The sequence below is a fragment of the Rhinopithecus bieti genome, unplaced genomic scaffold (assembly GCF_001698545.2).
Source record: "Rhinopithecus bieti isolate Rb0 unplaced genomic scaffold, ASM169854v2 scaffold_16175, whole genome shotgun sequence".
In the NCBI taxonomy this organism is placed as follows: domain Eukaryota; kingdom Metazoa; phylum Chordata; class Mammalia; order Primates; family Cercopithecidae; genus Rhinopithecus; species Rhinopithecus bieti.
Window position 1 is genome coordinate 664,573 of NW_016808491.1, and position 21,021 is coordinate 685,593.

A 21,021-nucleotide genomic window follows, 5' to 3' on the forward strand; every position below is an offset into this window, starting at 1 on the left:
GGTCTCGATCTCCTGACCTTGTGATCCGCCCGTCTTGGCCTCCCAAAGTGCTGGGATTACAGGCTTGAGCCACCGTGCCCGGCCGATTCCCCCAATTCTTAATAAGAAAGCAGTGCCATTTAGAAATATATTAGAAGTTTATTTTTTCTCTTGAAACTGTTTTCACAATAAAAAAAGGAGAAAAAATATTTATTGTTACATACATCTTAAAATCTCAGATCTGAAAGGACTTAGATTCATTTCAATCGTCTTTTAGAGACTCTAACAAAGGCATTGAGAAACTGAGTGATATTAAGTAACAGAACTTAAGACCTTAAGAGTTTTTTAGAATTGTTTATTAAATGATTTTTGACTCCTGAAGATGAGTGTGAAATGTAGCATAGCAACATTTCTTACCCATTTTTCTGTTGATGTAGCACACGTTGAGTCTTTTGTGTCTTTCCATGTTGATTTTTAAGTGGTTAAAAATAGTTTAATTATTTGAAGTTATTTAAGGACAGAAAATGTTTATCCACAAAGCAAATACATTTTAAGAAAGTGGGTTTTGGCTGGGCGTGGTTTGGGAGGCTGAGGCAGGTGGATCATGAGGTCAGGAGATCGAGACCATCCTGGCTAACACAGTGAAACCCTATCTGTACCAAAAATACAAAAAAAATTAGCCGGGTGTGGTGGCGGATGCCGGTAGTCCCAGCTACTCAGGAGGCTGAGGCAGAGAAATGGTGTGAACCCGGGAGGCAGAGCTTGTGGTGAGCCAAGACCGTGCCACTGTGTTCCAGCCTGGGTGGCAGAATGAGACTCCGTCTCAAAAAAAAAAAAAAAAAACAAAACAAAAGAAGAAAATGGTTTTTTTTTAAAGTTATGATTTTAAGGGCATGTTTAGGCTTCTGTATTCTTGCTCTAGGCAAAGAACTCCTCCAACTCTCTGATTTTGTGTTGAAAGGCAGCATAATGTAAGCTGGTGAGATTCAATTAGTTTTCCACATTGTTTGAAACAGCGACATTTACTGCACGTAATCCTTAACTTATTTTAGGCAATATTAATGGCATATAATAAACTATATAAGCTTACAATAAATACAATATTAGATGAATGGAATAGACTTTTTAAAATAAAAAATTGTCATTACAAGTTGTACATAGGATACATGCTTATGGTACACCAATCAAGAAAAGTAAAAGAGAAAAGAACTAAAACCAATCCAGTTACCCAGAGATAACTAATGACTAGTGGTAATATTCGATGTGTATTCAGGTGTCTGTGTATCTCATTTTACACAAAATGTTTTGAAATCTTTTTTTGTGTAATGTTACGGACATGAGTTTATTACAACAAATATAGCATTACCTCATTAGCTTTTAATGACTATAATACTCTCTTGTATAGGAGAATTATAATTTGTCCAGTTTGTTTTTGATACACACTGAAGTTGTTTCCAGTGTATATTCCAGTACAGCACATTCCAATCCAATACAATGTATATTGCCATATAATACAATATATATTCCAATGTATATGTATGAAATCTGCTGGGACAAAGCATGTACATATTTTAAATTTTGGTTTATGTTGCATGATTTCTTTCTGTAGAGATTATGTGCTTAGAGTGCCACCAATATAATGGATGAGCAGATGGCTTTCCAGTGTTCGTTAATAGATAGATGAGTAATTATATCCTATTTTTTACTTTTATTTGATAATTTGTAAAATACTTATACTGATTTTTGTTAGTGCCACTTTCCCCGTTTTTTATTGTAGTAAAATATACATGACATAAATTTTACCATTTCAGCCATTTTTAAATGTACAGGTTAATGTCATTAAGTACATTTACATTGTTGCCTATAGTCACCACCACTCTTAGTCTCTAGATGCCATTTCTCATCACCTCAAACTGAAACACTCTATCCATTATACAGTAACTCCCTATTCCTCCCTCCCTCCCACCTCTGGCAACTACCATTCTACCTTCAGTCTCTATGGATTTTTAAATATATAGTCAAGTCTCTTAGGATGTCATAATACCATCTTTTCTGACTTCGGTACCATGCTCAGAAAGACCTAGTACACCAAGATTAAAAAACAAATCTACGTATGTTTTCTTCTCTTCTTTTATGTTGTGGTTCTTACTTCTATTAGGAATTTTTTGGATGTAGGAATGAGGGTAAGGCTTCCGTCTTTTTTTTACTCCAAGAGACCAGTTTCTCCTGCATTATTTTTGAATAACTTATTTATTATCTATAATGTGAAACTTGTCCTTTGTCATATATTAGTTTTCTATACACACCCTATGCCTGCTGATCATATGTACACACACGTGCACTCTTGTGTGACATGCTTATATGTTCTGCTTACATGTCTTGTTCTACCCTCATGTGTGTGCTGCTCACATGCTATACATTCCATGTTTAACCTTTACTACCTTTTGAATTGCAAAAGCTTGGATTCCATTTCTGCATCTGTGCCCTAAGGCTTAATTTTTTTTTTTTGGGCGGGGGAGACAGAATTTTGCTCTTTGCCCGGGATGGAGTGAAGTGGTGCCATCTCAGCTCACTGCGACCTCTGCTCCCCACCCCCCGCCCGCCGGGTTCAAGCGATTCTCCTGCCTTAGCCTCACGAGTAGCTGGGATTATAGGTGCCCGCTACCACGCCCAGCTAATTTTTGTAGTTTTAGTAGAGACAAGGTTTCACTGTGGTGGCCAGGCTGGTCTGGAACTCCTGACATCAGGTGATCCACCCGCCTCTGCCTCCCAAAGTGCTAGGATTACAGGTGTGAACTACTGCGCCTGACTCCTAAGGCTTAATATATTGCAGGGCAAGACCTTATTTCTTACTCTCTTTTCAGAAATTAACTGATTAATATATCTTGCCTATTTCTTCAGATAAATTTTGGAATTATTTTGGTAACTCCTGTCCTCCAAGAAACACACTTGGAATTGGGTCGATGTTGTAAATTAATTTGAGATAATTAATTTTGCACATTAAGTATATTACTGTGATTCTTTTAAGGAGGAAGTTATATTTTGTTTATTTTCTTGTCTTTCAGTAGACTTTTTAAATTTCCTTCATGTAAATCCTGCCGTTTTCTCATTAGTGTGATTCTTAAGTATGTTGCTATAAATCTTGAAGGGAAAAAACAATTTAATAAATCTTAAAGGTTGGATTATTCCAAAGAGAAACAGTGAGAAATCCCAGTTGCTTGGCAACCAAAGCTAGCCTAAATGACCTAGTTTATTCTGAGATAGACTTCATTTCTTCCCAATACTTTTTCCATCTTGTTGCTTTTATATAACTTTTATGCATTGATGTTTGATAAAATACTTTTTTTTTCATTCAAAGTCCTACATCAAACCTAACGTCAAAGTTTCAGATACCTGTTTGATTTTTTTTTTTTTTTTGTTTGAGACGGAGTCTCGCTCTGTCGCCCAGGCTGGAGTGCAATGGCTGGATCTCAGCTCACTGCAAGCTCTACCTCTCGGGTTCACGCCATTCTCCTGCCTCAGCCTCCCGAGTGGCTGGGACTACAGGTGCCCGCCACCTCGCCCGGCTAGTTTTTTTTTTGTATTTTTTAGTAGAGACGGGGTTTCACCGTGTTCGCCAGGATGGTCTCGCTCTCCTGACCTCGTAATCCGCCCGTCTCGGCCTCCCCAAGTACTGGGATTACAGGCTTGAGCCACCGTGCCTGGCCCTGTTTGATATTTTTAAAGTACTGTAATGTCTTTTTATTCTGACATTCCCAGGAAGCTGATGGATGAGTGTTTCATTCCTTTTGTTCTCTGAATAGCAAGCTATCCCAAAATATGCACTTTATTTTTCCAGTTTATGATTGTACTTGCTAGAAGGTCAGGTGAATATTAAGTGTTTTGTTTCCTTGATTTAAACTAAAATCACAACTGTAAAATTTAGGTTATATTCTGAGATACAGCATTTGAGAAACGGTTGTGTTAATAGAAGTCATTATTGTATGCAGCTTTTCTTGACCTTATGGATGAAAGTTTATAAATCTGCCATGAGATGACCATAGAAAGATTTTCTCTAAAAAGACAATCATACTTAACACTTAAGATCTGTGCATTTTTATTGCATGTCAATTTTCATCTTCTCAATCTGAGAAATATCTTCTTTACATTTTCCAGGCATTTTTAAATTTTACATGAAGTATACATTTCTCCTTATCCCACATTAAATTTGTTTTCCTGATCATACTATTGCTATTATTTCCTTTATTAATTTCACTATTCCAGAGAGTTTGTTACCCAAACATTTAAAAATTATTTCCCATAATAGGAATTCTGCTCCTTCATAATTTTTAGCATCGGACATAGTTTTTAGCAGTTTGAGTTTGTCTGTTGTTTCCTCATGATTCAATTCAGAGTATCTGTCTTTGACAGCACATCACAGAAGTAATGCTCTTTTCATTGCATCATAAAATTTCCATTAGTTGTGTTAGTAATGATGGGCTCTTTGATCACTTGATTAGGGTGGTGTTTGCTAGCCCTCTCCACTATAAAGTTGTTACTTACAAGGGGGAAGAGTAGTATTTTGTGGGCAGGTACTTGAAGACTATGTAAAGATACTGTTCCTTATCAGCTGTTAATTTATATCAGTATGGACTAAAGGTTTCCTATGTTATTTGATGGGTTTTTTAACAGTTGTTATTATTTTGATACACAAATTGTCCTAGATTTGGCCAGTACAGGCCCCTTCAAACTGGTTTCTATGTCCTTTTGGAATATCCCTATCATTCTTTGAACATTTCCTTGCATTCTGACCAACCCTTCGTCCCCCTGCCCCAAAACAAAAATGTTTTATACTCATCTTGTGATTTCTGGGCCCCAGTTCTGGAATCAGCTATTCTTTTAGAGTGCCTTGGTTTCTTTTAGTGGAGAATATTTAGAAGCTTGTCTTGCCTACCCTTGCTTGGGTGTAAACATCCTATGCCATAGTCTTTAATGTTGCTGTCATATTTCTTCTCCCATTGTCTTTTAAAATTAGGAAATAAAATTATATCCAAATTTTCTCCTTTTCTCCATGTGTTTTTTTCCTTCAAGTAAATTTAAGCACCTTTTAAAAATACTGTGTTGTTGTGGTATGCAGGGAGGTATTTGACTGTTTACTGATTACAAATTTAGGATGTGTACCTCCAGACAGAGTAGATAAATCTTGTTTTACTTAACTATATTGCTTCATACTGTTTTATGTCAACTAAATTTTAGGATTCATATAATGCTTCTGTATAATCAAAAGTTCTTATTTTGGGTTGTTCTATAGCGAGCCCAGGCTGCACTGCAGGCTGTCAGTGCCGTCCAATCAGGAAGCCTGGCCCTTTCTGGAGGTCCTTCCAATGAAGGCACAGTCCTACCTGGGCAGAGCCCTGTGCTTCGAATAATTATTGAAAACCTCTTTTACCCTGTTACCCTGGAAGTTCTTCATCAGGTAAGGAAGAAAAATACTCTTAAGAAGGTTAAGTTAAATATGGCTTCTGAAACTTTTGATGTTTTATATCTAAGTTGTTTAGCTTATTGGTTTTGTTGATATATTTGTTTAAATAATGAAAAAATCTTTATCCTGTTTCATAGAAATTAGAGGTAATTTTTTCACAGCCTCCTTTTTCTAACTTGAATACATAATTTAAAAGGGTGTAAAAAGTTGTGATTTTTTTTCTTACAGGTAAGCATGAAAATGGACAAAGCATAGAATACTGTGAAAAGTCCAGATGGTAGTTGTTCCTTAGAAAGTAACATCACCATTAAGTACAACTAATTTATTTCTGTTGACAACTTCTTACATTTGAGTATTTCTGATTTAAAAATTCTAAAGGGAAAGTGTATAATAAGTCTTCACGTGTAATATGAATATACCATGTTAAATATTGACTGATGCCCAATCTAAGCTTCANTTCACAGCCTCCTTTTTCTAACTTGAATACATAATTTAAAAGGGTGTAAAAGTTGTGATTTTTTTTCTTACAGGTAAGCATGAAAATGGACAAAGCATAGAATACTGTGAAAAGTCCAGATGGTAGTTGTTCCTTAGAAAGTAACATCACCATTAAGTACAACTAATTTATTTCTGTTGACAACTTCTTACATTTGAGTATTTCTGATTTAAAATTCTAAAGGGAAAGTGTATAATAAGTCTTCACGTGTAATATGAATATACCATGTTAAATATTGACTGATGCCCAATCTAAGCTTCATACACTACCCATTGCTATATCTAAATTGTCTTGATAAAAGAAATCATGGCAAGTAATATGTAGAATTTAAGAGTTGAAGGTCACTTAGTTTCATAATTTTGTAGTGAATAAATCCAAAACACAAATAACTGGTAAGTATTGAATATTGTAGAGAGTAATTGAAGAGCCAATTAGAATCGAAACTTCCTGATGTAATTTCCTATGTTTTGTTTTTGAATGGTTGTTACATTTTTAACTAATATTTCATATATACATATCCTCAAAATGTAATATACAGTTATCTGGTAATCTTTGTATATAAATATTTGACATATAGCCCCAAAATTTAGTCAGCTTTTGTCCTCTTTAGCTATATATTGATTTTGTTTCATTACACTTATTACACCCACATACTCATTACATCCACATATTAAAATACTACAACACTTCCCTTGCTTATTTTCATTTAACAGAGTCATGCCTTTGGATTTGTGGTATGTGCAGAGTCATAGGAGTGTGTGTGTGCTTATATATGTAAGAATTGAAATGCATCTTACTCTAGCCTCACATTTTACAAATAAAGAAGCTAGGGCCCTTAGAAGTTCATTTACTTTCCCATAGTCTTTATACCAATTGACGATAGAGCTCAGACACATTTCTTAGTAAAGTCCTGTACCATGCATGTATGTATTAAAACATGCCATTGAGTACGCCTACTGGGTTCCCCTTTGATATGCACTGGTGAAGCATGTCCTAAGGAGGATGCTAGCAATGGGATCCAGAGCCATGGTTGCTCTCTGAAAGGGTTCAGCTGTTGCTTAAGTGATTGGTTTCATTGTTCTTGTGGATTTTCTTCTGTGTATCCCAGAAAGTGGCACTGAAGACTAATGTGATCTTTAGCAGTGTTTGTTCTGGGGTTGCTACTGTAACATTGTAGCTATTGCTTTTATAAAAGATGTTCTTATGCCTGTGTCCCAACACTGCCATCAGCCAGCAGCCAGTTTAGCTACAGTCATGTGGTCCTGTCTTATCATTTCATTTATCATCTCCCTAACCACAGCAACAAATTTTGTTTTTCCCTCAAGAGATCATGGTGACCTTCGGGTGACGAGGACTAATTCTGAGTGTCCTCAGTAGCAACTGCTGGGGTAGGACTCCCAGTCTTTCAGTTACAGCACTCACTTTTTAAACCCTCTTTTCCAGTGCTATTGAAATAAAACCAGCTCCTTATGAAGGCCCCCAAATGCAGACTTCTCCCCCATCTCTTTATCTTCATTACCTAACACTCTTCTGCTTATTTAACACCTGTCTTTTCTGGCACTGTCTCTCTCTCCCTACCTCCCTTCCCTTTCTCCCTGCTTAATTCTGTCCTTAGTCCATTTCTATCTTGTATTTCTTAGACCAGGAACACTCTTTATCCAGGCAGTCACCTGGCAGGATCGACGTCATTCAACTCTCAGCTCAAATGTTACCTCCTCAGGGAGCAATCTAATTACATTAAGCAAGTCCTCTCCCCTGGCACTCTTATCCCATCAGCCAACTAAGAGCCAGTCTGGCATAACAGTTACAGATACAGGGTCTGGAGCTAGTTTGAATCCTGACTCTACTGCCTCTGTCGCCTTGGGCAAGTAACTTACCCCTTCCATTTTTGTTTTCTTTATAATGAGGAAGATGTTCTCTCATTTTTTATTGCAAGGATTACATGAGTTAATATATTTAAAGTACTTACTAAATAAAACAGGGCCTGATACATATTAAGTGCCCAAGAAGGGGTTGGGTGTGGTGACTCACGCCTGTAATCCCAACACTTTGAGAGACCAAGGAGGGTGGATGACTTGAGGTCAGGAGTTCAACTCCAGCCTGGCCAACACGGTGAAACCCTATTTCTTCTAAAAATATAAAAAATTAGCCAGGTGTGGTGGCATATATCTGTAGTTCCACCTATTCTGGACGCTGAGGCAGGAGAATCACTTGAACCCAGGAGGCTGAGATTGCAGTGAGCTGAGATCGCGCCATTACACTGCAGCCTGGGCAGCAGAGCAAGACTACATCTTAGTGCCCAAGAAGTGTTAGCTCTAATAATCAAATGCCAGTAAAGAGCAGTGTAAGAAACTGGTTCTTCCTCTTGTATTCTTGTGGATAAGACACTAATTTCATAAATAATGGCATAAAATGTGATAAATATTATGGTAGGGGAATATACAGAAGTGTGGAGTTGGTTGTACCTGTTATAACTATTTAGCAAATTATTTTATTATATTCTTTGCTGAAAATTGGTCCTGGCTCAACTGCTATCTAACATCCATAGAAACTAGTGTTCTGTTTGCTCATGGTAAGGGAATTGAGAGTGATTGAGATGGGACTGATGCTATTTTAGATGAAGGAAGCTAGGGAAAGTCTTTCCAATATGATATTTGAGCAGAGGCTTACAGGATGGGAAAATATAAGTTATGTGTGTATGTGGAGAAATAATGATCCAGTCCAAAAGAACAACAAATGTAAGGTGCCTAAGGTGGAAGTGTGCTTGTTGTGTTGAAGTATCGGAAAGAAGGCTGGTGTCATTGGAATAGAGAGAGTAAGAAAGCCCTATGCGAGAGGGCATCAGAGCAGTGATGATGCAAAGCTTTTATAATCGTTACACTGGGTAAGATGGGAAACCTTTGGAGGATTTTGAATGGAACAGTGAGATTATATCATTTACATTTTAGCAGAATCACTCTTGTTGCTGTGTTAAGAGTAAACTATGGCTGGGCGTGGTGGCTCACACCTGTAATCCCAGAACTTTGGGAGGCCGAGGCCAATGGATCTTCTGAGCTCAGGTGTTCAAGACCAGCCTGGGCAATATGGCAAAACCCCGTCTGTACCAAAAATACAAAAAATTAGCGAAGGGTGGTGGCACACACCTGTAGTCCCAGCTACTCAGGAGGCTGAGATGGGAGGATAGCTGGAGCCCAGGAGGTGAAGGTTGCAGTGAAACGAGATTGTGCCACTGCATTCCAGCCTGGATGACAGAGTGAAACCCTGCCCCCTCATCCTCCAAAAAGAATAAGCTGTATAGGGTTAAGTGGAGGCTCTTGTCCTACTTAAAGTGAGAGATGATGGTGGCCTGGGTGAGGCCTTAAGGACTGGAAGTGGTGATTATGGATTTTTAAAAAATTAGAGATAGGGTCTTGCTGTGTTGTGCAGACTGGCCCAAATAAACTCCTGGGCTCAAGCAATCCGTCCACCCTATGAGAAGCTGGGGCTATAGGTACGGGCCACCTATATGGACTTTTGTGGCTATATTTTGAAAGATTTGCTGATGGATTGATTAGATGTGGTTCTGAAGAGAAAGGGAGTAATCAAGAATGCCTCCCAGATTTTGGATCTGAGCCTCTGGTAAAATGGAGCCAAGATATAAAGACTGAGGTAAATAAATAATAGTAATAATAATAAAAAGACAAAAAAAAGATTTGGGGCAGGGGTTTGAGGTAGACATAAATCAAGAGTTTGATTTGAACATGTTAACTTGAGATACCTATTAGGTATTCAAATGGGAGATGATAAATGGGAATTAAGTCTGGATTCAGGAAAGAATTCAGGCTGGAGATTTGGAAACCTTCAGCATAGGTGTGGTAATTAAAGCCATTGGACTGGGTGACATCATCTCAGAATATTTGTAGATAGAAAGAATTCATCAACTGATTAATTATGTAAATGCTCAATCCTGCATACCAAAAAGTGTCTTTGTGCATGAAAGAAGTAGCTCATAATGATGTTCTCATGTAATCCATTCCTTCTGAGTACTGTTATACATGGGAATGGTTTTTGAATGTCCAGCAGATGAATCTCTTCAGGACAAAGGACCAATGTTTTTGAATTGTAATAAAGATAGATAACTTATAAAAGCTAGGCATTATGGGTACTAAATAAAAGAATCAATCCTAGTAATGCTAGGCATTATGGGTACTAAATAAAAGAATCAATCCTAGTAATATGAAATTCTGGTTCTTAAATCATATTATTTCATTGGCTACAAAAACTATTATAAACAAGTTGTGGCCAATGTGCTTGATATTAAAAAAACTTTTCTAATGTGAATAAACTTTTTTTTTTTTTTGGAGATGGAGTCTCACTCTTACAGCCCAGGGTGGGGTGTGGTGGCACAATCTCAGCTCACTGCAATCTCTGACTCCCGGGTTCAAGTGATTTCTCCTGCCTCAGCCTCCTGAGTAGCTGGGATTACAGGCGCCCATCACCAAGCCCAGCTAATTTTTGTACTTTTAGTAGAGATGGGGTTTAGCCATGTTGGCCAGGCTGGTCTCGAACTCCTGACCTCAGGTGATCCACCCACATCAGCCTCCCAAAGTGCTGGGATTATAGGCATGAGCCACCGCGCCTGGCTGTGAATACACTTTTTACAAGTGAATACTAGTGGACATTTTCAGTTTCTGACAAATTATACCTTTATAAAAAATCACTCTGAAGATGAATTTTATCAGAATTTGATCTTTAGTGTCTTCTTAGTCCTGGGTTACAGTCTGAAACTATTAAAATACACACGAGGTATCTAGAGTTGAGTATTTGTGCATATTTTTGACAGCAAAATATATTAGGGAAACAGAGTCAAAGACCTTGTAATTCATAAAATAGATTCATATGTATCACACCTTCCTAAATTTTAATTTTTGATACCTAATCTGTTTGAAATTTACTATTTTGGTAATTATGAAAAGGTGTTAAAAATCACTCGTCAGGCATTCCTGGATTCCCTGATGTTGGTGCCCAGTTACTTTATTCAGAAGTATCATATTGTTTTTTGTAGCTCCTCTCTCAGTGAATAGAATCCAGGGGACTAGAGTGCTATTGCTGGTTAGCCTGTTCAGGCAAGTTTATTCTCTTAGCACATTCAGATAAAAACCACACAGCAAAACACCAAGCTGTCCGTGAGGATGTGCTTTAGGCCACTGTTGAAGTTAAATGAGAAATGAGAATGTAAAGTTAAATGAGAAAAGGAATGTAAACATTAACAAAATCCGAAAGGTAAGTGGAAATTAGGTTTTATAGCATAATTTAGTATAAAAATTTTCCAAATGTTAGAGCAAGTTATGTGTTCTTATTCCTTCACTAATGAGATATTTTACATCAAGAGTATTTATTATTTTTTGAAATTGCTGACTTCCCTTGTTGGAGTGAAAAGTAGTATTTTTTTTTTAAAGAAAAAATGAAAAAAAAAAAGCTTTTAAAAAAGGGGAAAAAAAATTACATATTGCCATCTGGGTACAGTGGCTCATGCCTATAATCCCAGTACTTTGGGAGACTAAGGTAGGAGAATCATTTGAGGTCACGAGTTTGAGACCAGCCTGGGTAAGGTAGCGAGACCCCATCTCTAAAAAACTTTAAAAATTAGCCATGCATGGTGGTGCACCCTGTAGTACTCCGGAGACTAAAGCAGGAGGATTGCTTGAGCCGAGGAGTTCACGGTTACGGTGAACTGTGATCGCGCCACTGCACACTATTATGGGTGATAGGGTGAGACCCTGTCTGTTAAAAAAAGGAAACAAAAAATTGCATATCACTATAATTCTCAATTTATAATTTTATCAATTAATATCAATTAATAATAAGCATTTTAGTCTGTATCTGTTACATGCCAGGAATTGTACTTAATGATGCAGAAATGATTAAGACAAGATATATTCCTTCAAGGAGCTTTCAGTCTAATTAATGGAGACAGTTATATAAATAAATGTATAGTAGAGTAAAAGTACAACAGCAAGATACATATACATATATATATATATATATAAGTAGGTACGCGTAGCGGTACGGGCGGACTGATCAGCGGCGAGGTGATTGTGTTGTCGTTTTTTTGAGGACGGAGTTTCTCTCTTTGCGGTGCAGTGGCCCGATCTCAGCTCACTGCAGCCTCCGCCTCCCGGGTTCAAGTGATTCTCCTGCCTCAGCCTCCCCCAGTAGCTGGGATTACAGGCATGCACCACCATACCCGGCTAATTTTGTATTTTAGTAGAGATGGGATTTTGCCATGTTGGCCAGGCTGGTCTCGAACTCCTGACCTCAGGTGACCCACCGGCCTCCCAAAGTGCTGGGATTACAGGTGTGAGCCACTGCGCCTGGCTGATAAATATTTATATAAAACCAAGAAGTAGATACAACTAGGGAAAAATAATTCTGTAGGGATTTGGGGAAGGCTGAGAATTTTATGGTAGCATTGTTCCCTGAGCTGAGTTTTGGAAAAGATAAATGAAGGCTTACTAGCTGTGAAAACGGATTTCTAGGAAAAGGGAAAATCCTTATATATGGGCATAGAAGTCTGAAATCATTTGGTAAATTTGCAGAACTATAGGCAACTACATATTGTTGATGTAAATAGAATAGTGTTATACAAGAAGTTTCAGGAAGTGAGGTTTGAGAGATAAACCAGGGCAAGAGTGTTATGTTATGTGAAAGAGCTTGTATTTTACCCTGTATATAATGGGGAGGTAGTAAGGGATTTTAAGCAGGAGAAAAATATAATCTGACTTATACTTTAGAACGCTACCTGGGCTTTAGTAATGAAGAAGGGAGGTCAGACAATTGTTACATTACACCCCCAGCCTTTTTAAAAAATCTAACGTTACTCCTTTATTGAGAGAAAACATTGAGTTGATGCATGTGTAATACATAGATTGATTCATGTCTTGCCATAAGTGATTTAAGTGGCAAAATATATATAACATAAAATTTACCATTTTAACTATTTTTAATTGTATAGTTCAGTGACATTAAGTATATTCACATTGTTTTTCAACCATCACTGAATACCACATCTCCAGAATTTTTTTCATCTTCCCAAACTGAAACTCCCTTTACCCATTAAACAGAACTCTTTATTCATCTGCTCTCCCAGCCCCCAGCAATACCAGTCTATTTTCGGTCCCTGTGAGTTTGACTACACCTTAGGTTCCTCATGTAAGTGGAACTGTGCAGTATGTGTGTTTTTTGACTGGCATATTTCACCTGGCATGATGTCTTGAAGGTTCATCCATGTTCAGAATTTTTCTCCTTTTTGAGGCTGAGTAATATTCAGTTTGTATGTATATATCATATTTTGTTTATCCATTTATTTGTTGATGAACACTTTGGTTGCTTCCTGTTTTGGCTATTTTGTGTAATGCTGTAATGCACATGGGTATATGCATATCTCTTTGAGTCCCTTGGCTGTATACCTAGAAATGGAATTGCTGGATCATATGGTAATTCTATTTTCATTTTTTAAGGAAAGGTTCTACTTTTTCCATAGTGGCTGTAACATTTTACATTTCTACCAACAGTGCACAGTGGTTCCGTTTTCTTTATATCTTCCCCAATACTTGTTATTTTATGGGTTTTAAAAAATTTTATAACTATCCTAATGAAAGTTAGGTGATACGTAGTTTTGATTTGCATTTTTCTAATGATTAGTGATATTGAGCATCTTTTTGTGGGCTTATTGGCAGTTTGATTAGCTTCTTTGGAGAAATGTCTATTGAAGTCCTTTGCCTATTTTTGGGTTGCATTGTTTGTATTGTCATTGAGTTACGTGAATTCTTTATATATTCTGGATCTTAACTCATTATCATGTACATGATTTTATTTCACTCTGTTGATAGTTTCCTTTGATGCACAAAAGTTTTTAATTTTGAGGTAGTCCCATTTATCTATTTTTTCTTTCATTACCTGTGCTTTAGAATATTCTTTCTTTCATGTTTTTTTCCTAACCACTAGACTACCAGGGGAGGACAGTTATTCTTGAGGCATACTTTGAGAATTAAAAAGCAGGGCCAGGTATGGTGCCTCACACCTGTAATCCCAGCACTTTGGAAGGCCACGATGGGAGGATAACTTGAGCTCAGGAGTTTGAGACCAACCTGGCCAACATAGTGAGACCTCATCTCTATAAAACCTTAAAAATAAAAAATTAGCCAGGTGTAGTGTAGTCCCAGCTGCTTGGGAGGCTGAGATGGGAGGATTGCATAAGCCTGGGAGGTGGAGCCTGCAGTGAGCCCTGATTGTACCATAGTGGTTGATAACAGCAAAATCTTACCAGCATAGGGAATACTCAACCTTTTTCATCTCAAAAGCAGAACAAATTTTTGTTTTAAGGTTCAAATTTAAAATGGAGTGAATATTAGTTTGTTTTCACATTGCTATAAAGATACTCCCTGAGACTGGGTAATTTATAAACAGAAGAGGTTTAATTGACTCACAGTTCTGCATGGCTGGGGAGGCTTCAGGAGACTTACAGTCATGGCAGAAAGCGAAGGGGAAGTCAGGGCCTCCTTCACATGGTGGCAGGAGAGAGAGCTCGTGTGGGGGAAACTGCCGCTTTTAAAACCATCAGATCTCTTGAGAACTCCCTCACTATCACCAGAACAACAAAGGCGAAACTGCCCCCATGATCCAGTCACCTCCCACCAGGTCTCTCTTTTGACATGTGGGAAATCACAATTTGAGATGAGATTTGGGTGGTGACACAGAGCCAAACCATATTAACAGAGGAAAACTAAATATATTGTTGTTTTATCCCGCCTATTTAGTCTTTCAGAAATGAGTTACTATTAATAGTAACACTGGCTGTGAACCCTGTGGTGCTGAGGTAGATAGAACAGGTGTTGTGAGGATATTGATGTCAGGAAGCCCTCCCCTCTTTTCTTCTCAAAAGACACTTCAGAAAGACCTTCTTTGGCCACCACTCTTGCGCTGTCTCAACTTGCATTCTGGTTCATGCTCACCCCTTCCCTTATTTTATTTTTATTCATAAGACTTTTGAAATCACCAGATATTAGGATATTTGTCATTTGTTTATTGTCTGTCTTCATATGGGCATAGACTTTTGTCTCTGTTTTGTTTACTGCTGTTTTTGCAGTGTTTAGAACAATCCTCCAAATATTTGGTGAATTAATAGAGCAGCCTCTAGTTGAACATCTTCTAGTGGCTACAGAAATCTCAAAAAGTAGATGATTCTTCACAGGGTGAAATAGTTGGTCCTGACTCCCACTTTTATTCATATGCTTTATAACACATCTCATCCCATTGATTATTGTAGTGTCCTATTTTAATACTGTACCATTTATGTATGCCATAAAATAGGCTAGTTGTGTACCGGGCATTGTTCTAAGATAGGCGTAGGTATTGAAATGTTCATGTTTTAGGTTTAAGTCATTTTGGTACCAAAGTTTTAAAGAGAAAATTTTCACTTAAAAGGATTTATGAACAAATTGTATTTATAAAGGTACATTAGTTTGATACCTTTCTTTTACATTTAACCTAACTTGAACTGTTTTCCAGATATTTTCTAAATTTGGCACAGTCTTGAAGATTATCACCTTTACAAAGAATAATCAGTTTCAAGCCTTGCTTCAGTATGCTGACCCAGTAAATGCACATTATGCCAAAATGGTAATTATGATCTTTGTTTCATTTTTCTATTCTTAATGACTCTAGTGATGCCTGAAGGAAGTCATCATATCTTCTCTTGTGCCCCACTTTACCACGTGTTTTTAAAAAAAAAAAATTTGGTAAAATATACATGACATTTACCATTTTAGTCATTTTGAAGTGTATGATTCCATGTATTTTTTTTTCTAAGCTAAAAATCATTACTTCTTCGTATGAAATGATCTCAAATCTCCTAACACCTCTCACATCTCTGAGACTCAGGTCCTGTTGGTCATGTTTAAAGTCTACAGTTGAACACAGTACTCCTGATGTAAGCTAATAGAGCCATCATTACCCTCGTGCTTTCATTTACTTCTCCCATCCAAGTACTAACTAGGCCCGACCCTGCTTAACTTCTGAGATCAGATGAGATCAGGCGCATTCATGGTGGTATGGCTGTAGACCATTTACTTCTGTTAAATCAGTCAGAAATTGGTTTCACCATTTTTGCAGCTGTATTCAATGTTTATTCCTGTTGAGCTCTAAATTGGTGGAGATACTAAATCTTAGGAAATATGCTGCTGTCAATTCATGTTATCTTTTTTTAGTACACGAAAACCTATTTTGACAAGATATAAAACTTGACGTTCAGTTTGGTTATCTTAGGCATACCTCCTGTTGATATCTATCCCTGACTCTAATTTCATCTTGTAGCAGTTTTTGCTAGTCATTTCTAGTTTTTGGTCAAAGGTGAGGACTAAGGCTTGTGATACTTTTGTGTACCACACAGTGTCTGGCACTCGATTGGGAGTATAGCCTTTATATTTGCTGTACCCTGAACTTGCATGTATTATTTTGTACCTTTATGATGGCATACTTGTCAATGACCATTATTATAAATCAGGATATATATATATATGTATGTATGTTTTATTTTTATGTGCTTTGCTTTCTGGTATCTATTTTTATAAATTCAAGCATTTGTGAAAGTCCTAAGTGGTCACAAATACCCTTAGGTAAATTTTTATTCTTGCAAAGGAAGGGGTTGCTAATCTTTGGTTGCAACTGACTCCACATTTCCGTCTGTTTATTATTCGAAGTAGTACAAAGTAAATTTACAATAGAAAAAAGTAAGTGGTAGATAATATTTTATATATTGTGGCTCTGACAAGTACCATTTACAAAAGCTTTTTTTCATCCTAACAAAGCTTATACATCCTAGTATAATGTGAATTATACTAAAATGAATTAAAATGGAATGTAAAATCAGAATATCTTAAAAGTTTTGGTATAGGCAAAATAATCATAATAGTAGTGAACATTTCTATGATAGACAGTAGTTTTCCAATCTTTTACATTTCTCCTCTCTTACTTGATCTTACCACAGACAAGATAAATACTACCAGTCTTACTTTACAGATGAAAGCTGAGACTTAGAGATTTTCTTTTTCTCTCTTAGGCTCATAGTTAATGACTGTGAGGTAAAAGTAAACCCAAGACTTTGGCTTTTTAGTCAGTGCTTTCTGCCTCACACCTGATTGCCACTCTTTGTCAAAGTAGACGCTTCTTGGTTATCAGTGTTGTTGTCTTGCCAAAACCAGTCCCTTTCTTACATGCTTTAGGCTCTGGATGGCCAGAATATATATAATGCATGCTGCACTCTGCGCATTGACTTCTCCAAGCTCACCAGCCTTAATGTGAAATATAATAATGACAAAAGCAGAGACTTCACTCGCTTAGACCTTCCTACTGGTGATGGCCAGCCATCCCTTGAACCCCCTATGGCTGCTGCTTTTGGTGAGTAGTTCTTTTTTGGGTCACAAAGCAAGTTTTCTGAAGTTACAAGTTTCATTTATTAAGCCATGTATGTTTATAAGCCTTTTTCTTCTTCAGTTCTCTCAGGATTTATAAAGGAAAGCAAGAATCCTGGAACAAAGTATGCCCATTAATTAAATACTAATATTAGGAGGTTCTGTTAGTTGACAAAACAAATGAATATCTGAAATTGAGTTACAAATTTATTTTCTAACATTGTTATTTCTCATTCTTTAAAAGCGAGAGACCATTTGCTTCAAATTAGTAGTCTTATTAATTTAAATATGCTAGTTTAGAGCCAAAATAATTTTGCCATATATGCTCTTGAGGAAAGTACTTTTCCCTTTTTAAGTAGTGATATTTTATATCAAGCCTAAATTAATAGTAGGATCTTCTTTTATTCAAAGAAGAGGATTTATTTTGTTTTGTTTCTTAAACTTTAGAACTTCCAGCTGTATCTTAAGCTTGTGTGAAGTTGCATTTTGCATTAGTAAAAATGCAGCCTTCTGAACTGTCTCTGCAAATTGTAGCTTTGAAGAGCCTCCTCCTTTTATTTAAAGTAAACTTCTTAAGGAGAAAGCAATGGATGGCCCAGTCTGAATATCTTATTAGGTTAGTATGTACTACTTTTGGTTTCACAGTTCTCAAAAGAGTGGTTTATTATTTAGATAAAGTATTACTACCTTTTGTGATTGATTTTCCCTTTACCAAATAACACCATAAAATATTGCTAATTGGGACTTTAAGTAGTATTTAGTTCATGCTTTATAGGTGAGAAAATTAAAAGAAGACAATCAAATTATAAAATTACGACAACCAAATGATTGTCCAAACTTTCTAGAAAATAGTTCATTACTTTAAAGTAAAAACTTTATTATTTTTAATTTAAAAAGCCAAGGGAATGATTCAGTGCATCTTTCTTATGTTGTTAAAGTGTCTGTTTTGGCTTCTTTGACCAAATTTTTGTGTTTTATATTTGTTACCAGCCCCTAACTTAACTTACCTGATTTGGCAGTGACAAAGGTCTTTGTCATTACCATTTTAATAACAAATGATAGAAATATTTGGGGCAAAAAAAATACTGGGGCAAATTAAAGTTTGCCAAAACTCAGCTGTCAAATGTAAGAATTCACTTATTCTAATAATTGATTATGTACTCTTTGTGCAATTAATGTTCTGTATTATGGGAGGAGGACATTTTAAAAATATGTTAAGAATTTTGATTTCTGAATATAAAATATCAGAATGTTCATATCCTTTCTCATTAATGTTATTAATAAATCCTTAGTCACTGCAAAATAATGTCTATATCCTAAAAAAGTGATTCATCAGAGAGAGAACAGTGCACTTGATATATTATGTGAAAGTTTCTCTACTTTGCCTCTCACTAATACTTGATACAGTTTCACAATTCCCTTCTTTTTTTCTTGGCTTTGGAAACACCACTCTCCTTACTTTCTTCCTACTTGACTGGCTGTTCTTTCTCTTTTAAAGGTTGCCCTTTACAGTTTCTAGGGCTGAGTCATAAGCACTGTGTTCTTGCTTTTAGTGACATTTGTTATACTCATAGAAAAGCTTATAAAACACGTAAGTATATACACACCCATGTGATTACCACCCAGATTAAGAAATAAAGTATTTATACATACTGAAGAAGCATGCTGTGTACCTTTCTTCTTCAATTTTGTTCACTCTCCTTTGCCCAAGATAACCACAGTCCCAAATTTGATAATTATTCTCTTGCTTTTCTGTTTTCCTGTTGTTTTTTTTTGCTACTCATTATATATCCCTAAATGCAACTTAAAATTTTTTTTAAAGCATTCAGTACTTTAAAGCATTAAAAAATTTTTAAACTGTATTTAGAACTTGACATAAATGGACTCATGCTGGTTTTCTTTTGTGACTTTATTTTATTTGCCCTGTATGGCTTTGGTGATTCATCCGTATTCATACATGTGGCTATCGTTCATTCATTCTTAGTACCGTCAAGTCTGTAGTATCCCATTGCATTGGAAGAATAATATATTATGGTTTGTTTATCCATTTTATTGTTGATAAATATTTTGTTTGTTTTAGTTTGATGCTACTATGAACATTCTTTCCTGCTGGGCAAGAGTTTTCTTTAAGAAGTACATAGGAAAGGAATTGTTGGGTCATAGAGAACATATTTCTTCAGTTTTATTACATAATGCCAGTTTTCAAAGTGATTGCACCAGTTTGTAACTGCATTGTGAGGTGAAGAAAATTTTTTTAAGTCATCTCCTACTGGAAGGAGTGAGGTTAAAATTTTTTTTTTTTTAATTTTAGTGTATGTGTAATGGTATCTTAACATAGTTTTCAATTGCATTTTCCTAATTACTAATGAGGTTGAACATATTTTCTTTATTATTTATCCTGTCATAAATTTTGTTTATTTATTTATTTCACAAATAAGTTCTTTAGTGGTGATTTCTGAGATTTTGGTGCAAGCAAAGATTTGGTGTTTGGTACACCCAAGCACCGTACACTGTACCCAGTGTGTAGTCTTTTACCTCTCACCCCCATCCCTGTGCCATTCTTTTGTCTATTTTTGTGCTTTATTTCTCCTTTTTTTTTTTACTTGTACGAATTCATTATGTATTCCAGATACTAGTCCATTGTTTGCTGTATGGGTTGCAAAATAGTTTCTCCCAGTTTTGGCTTGTTGATTTATTGATAATGATAACTTTTATGTAGTCAAGTTTATTTTTTATTTCCATTATATTTGTGTTTTTTTGTGTGTCTTATTTAAGAAATCCTTTGTGATATAAGGTCATAAATATATTTACTTATATTCTAAAATTTATGGTGTTTTAGTAATAATTTAAACTTTGAAATTAAATTTTGTCTGAAATTAAATTGCAAGAGTAGTACAAAGAACTTCTATGTATCTCTTAGTCAGATTGCCCTATTAGCATCATGCCATATTTACTTTATCATCTGAGTATTTATGTGTGTGTATGTATATACATATATAATATATACACTATCTATATTTGTGTATGCATGTGTATGTATATTTATTTTCCCCCACCCCCAAACCACTTGAGTAAGTTGCAGATATGATGTCCCTTTATGTCTAAATTAATCATTGTGTATTTACTAAGAACAAGGACATTCTTACTAAATACAGTTTAATTATCAAAGTTAGGAAATTAACATCTATACAATCCTTTAATCCATAGATTTTTTGTTTTTTGAGTTGGTCTTTCTCTGTCATCGAGGCTAGAGTGCAGTGGCATGATCATAGCTCATTGTAGCATTGACCTTGGGCTCAAGCGATCCTCCTGCCTTAGCCTCCAAAGTAGCTAGACTATAGGCAAGCAACACTACATCTGGCTTTTTTGGTTTTTTTTTTTTTCCCCCATTTTTTGTGGAGATGGAGTCTTGCTGTTTCAGCCAGGCTAGTCTCAAACTCCTGGGATCAAGTGATCCTCCCACCTCAGCCTCCCAAAGTGCCAGTTGTGAAAATAGTGTCTTTTATGACGGAATTTTTTTCTGGTAAAGATCCAAACAAGTATCAGGCTAATTTATTTGTCGTGTCTCTTTCGAGTCATTTAATTCAGAACATTTCTTTATTCTGTGTCTTTCATAACTTTTTTTTTTTTTTTTT

General features: G+C 36.2%; 1 protein-coding gene across 1 annotated transcript in view; it reads left to right on the forward strand.

The window, feature by feature from the left end:
• PTBP3 (polypyrimidine tract binding protein 3) overlaps nt 1-21,021 on the forward strand; it is a 120,994-nt gene that overhangs the window by 66,806 nt on the left and 33,167 nt on the right. The window contains 3 exon segments of the mRNA XM_017886743.1: nt 5,270-5,434; nt 15,486-15,596; nt 17,198-17,372. Of these exon segments, the coding sequence (XP_017742232.1) occupies nt 5,270-5,434; nt 15,486-15,596; nt 17,198-17,372 (451 nt within the window).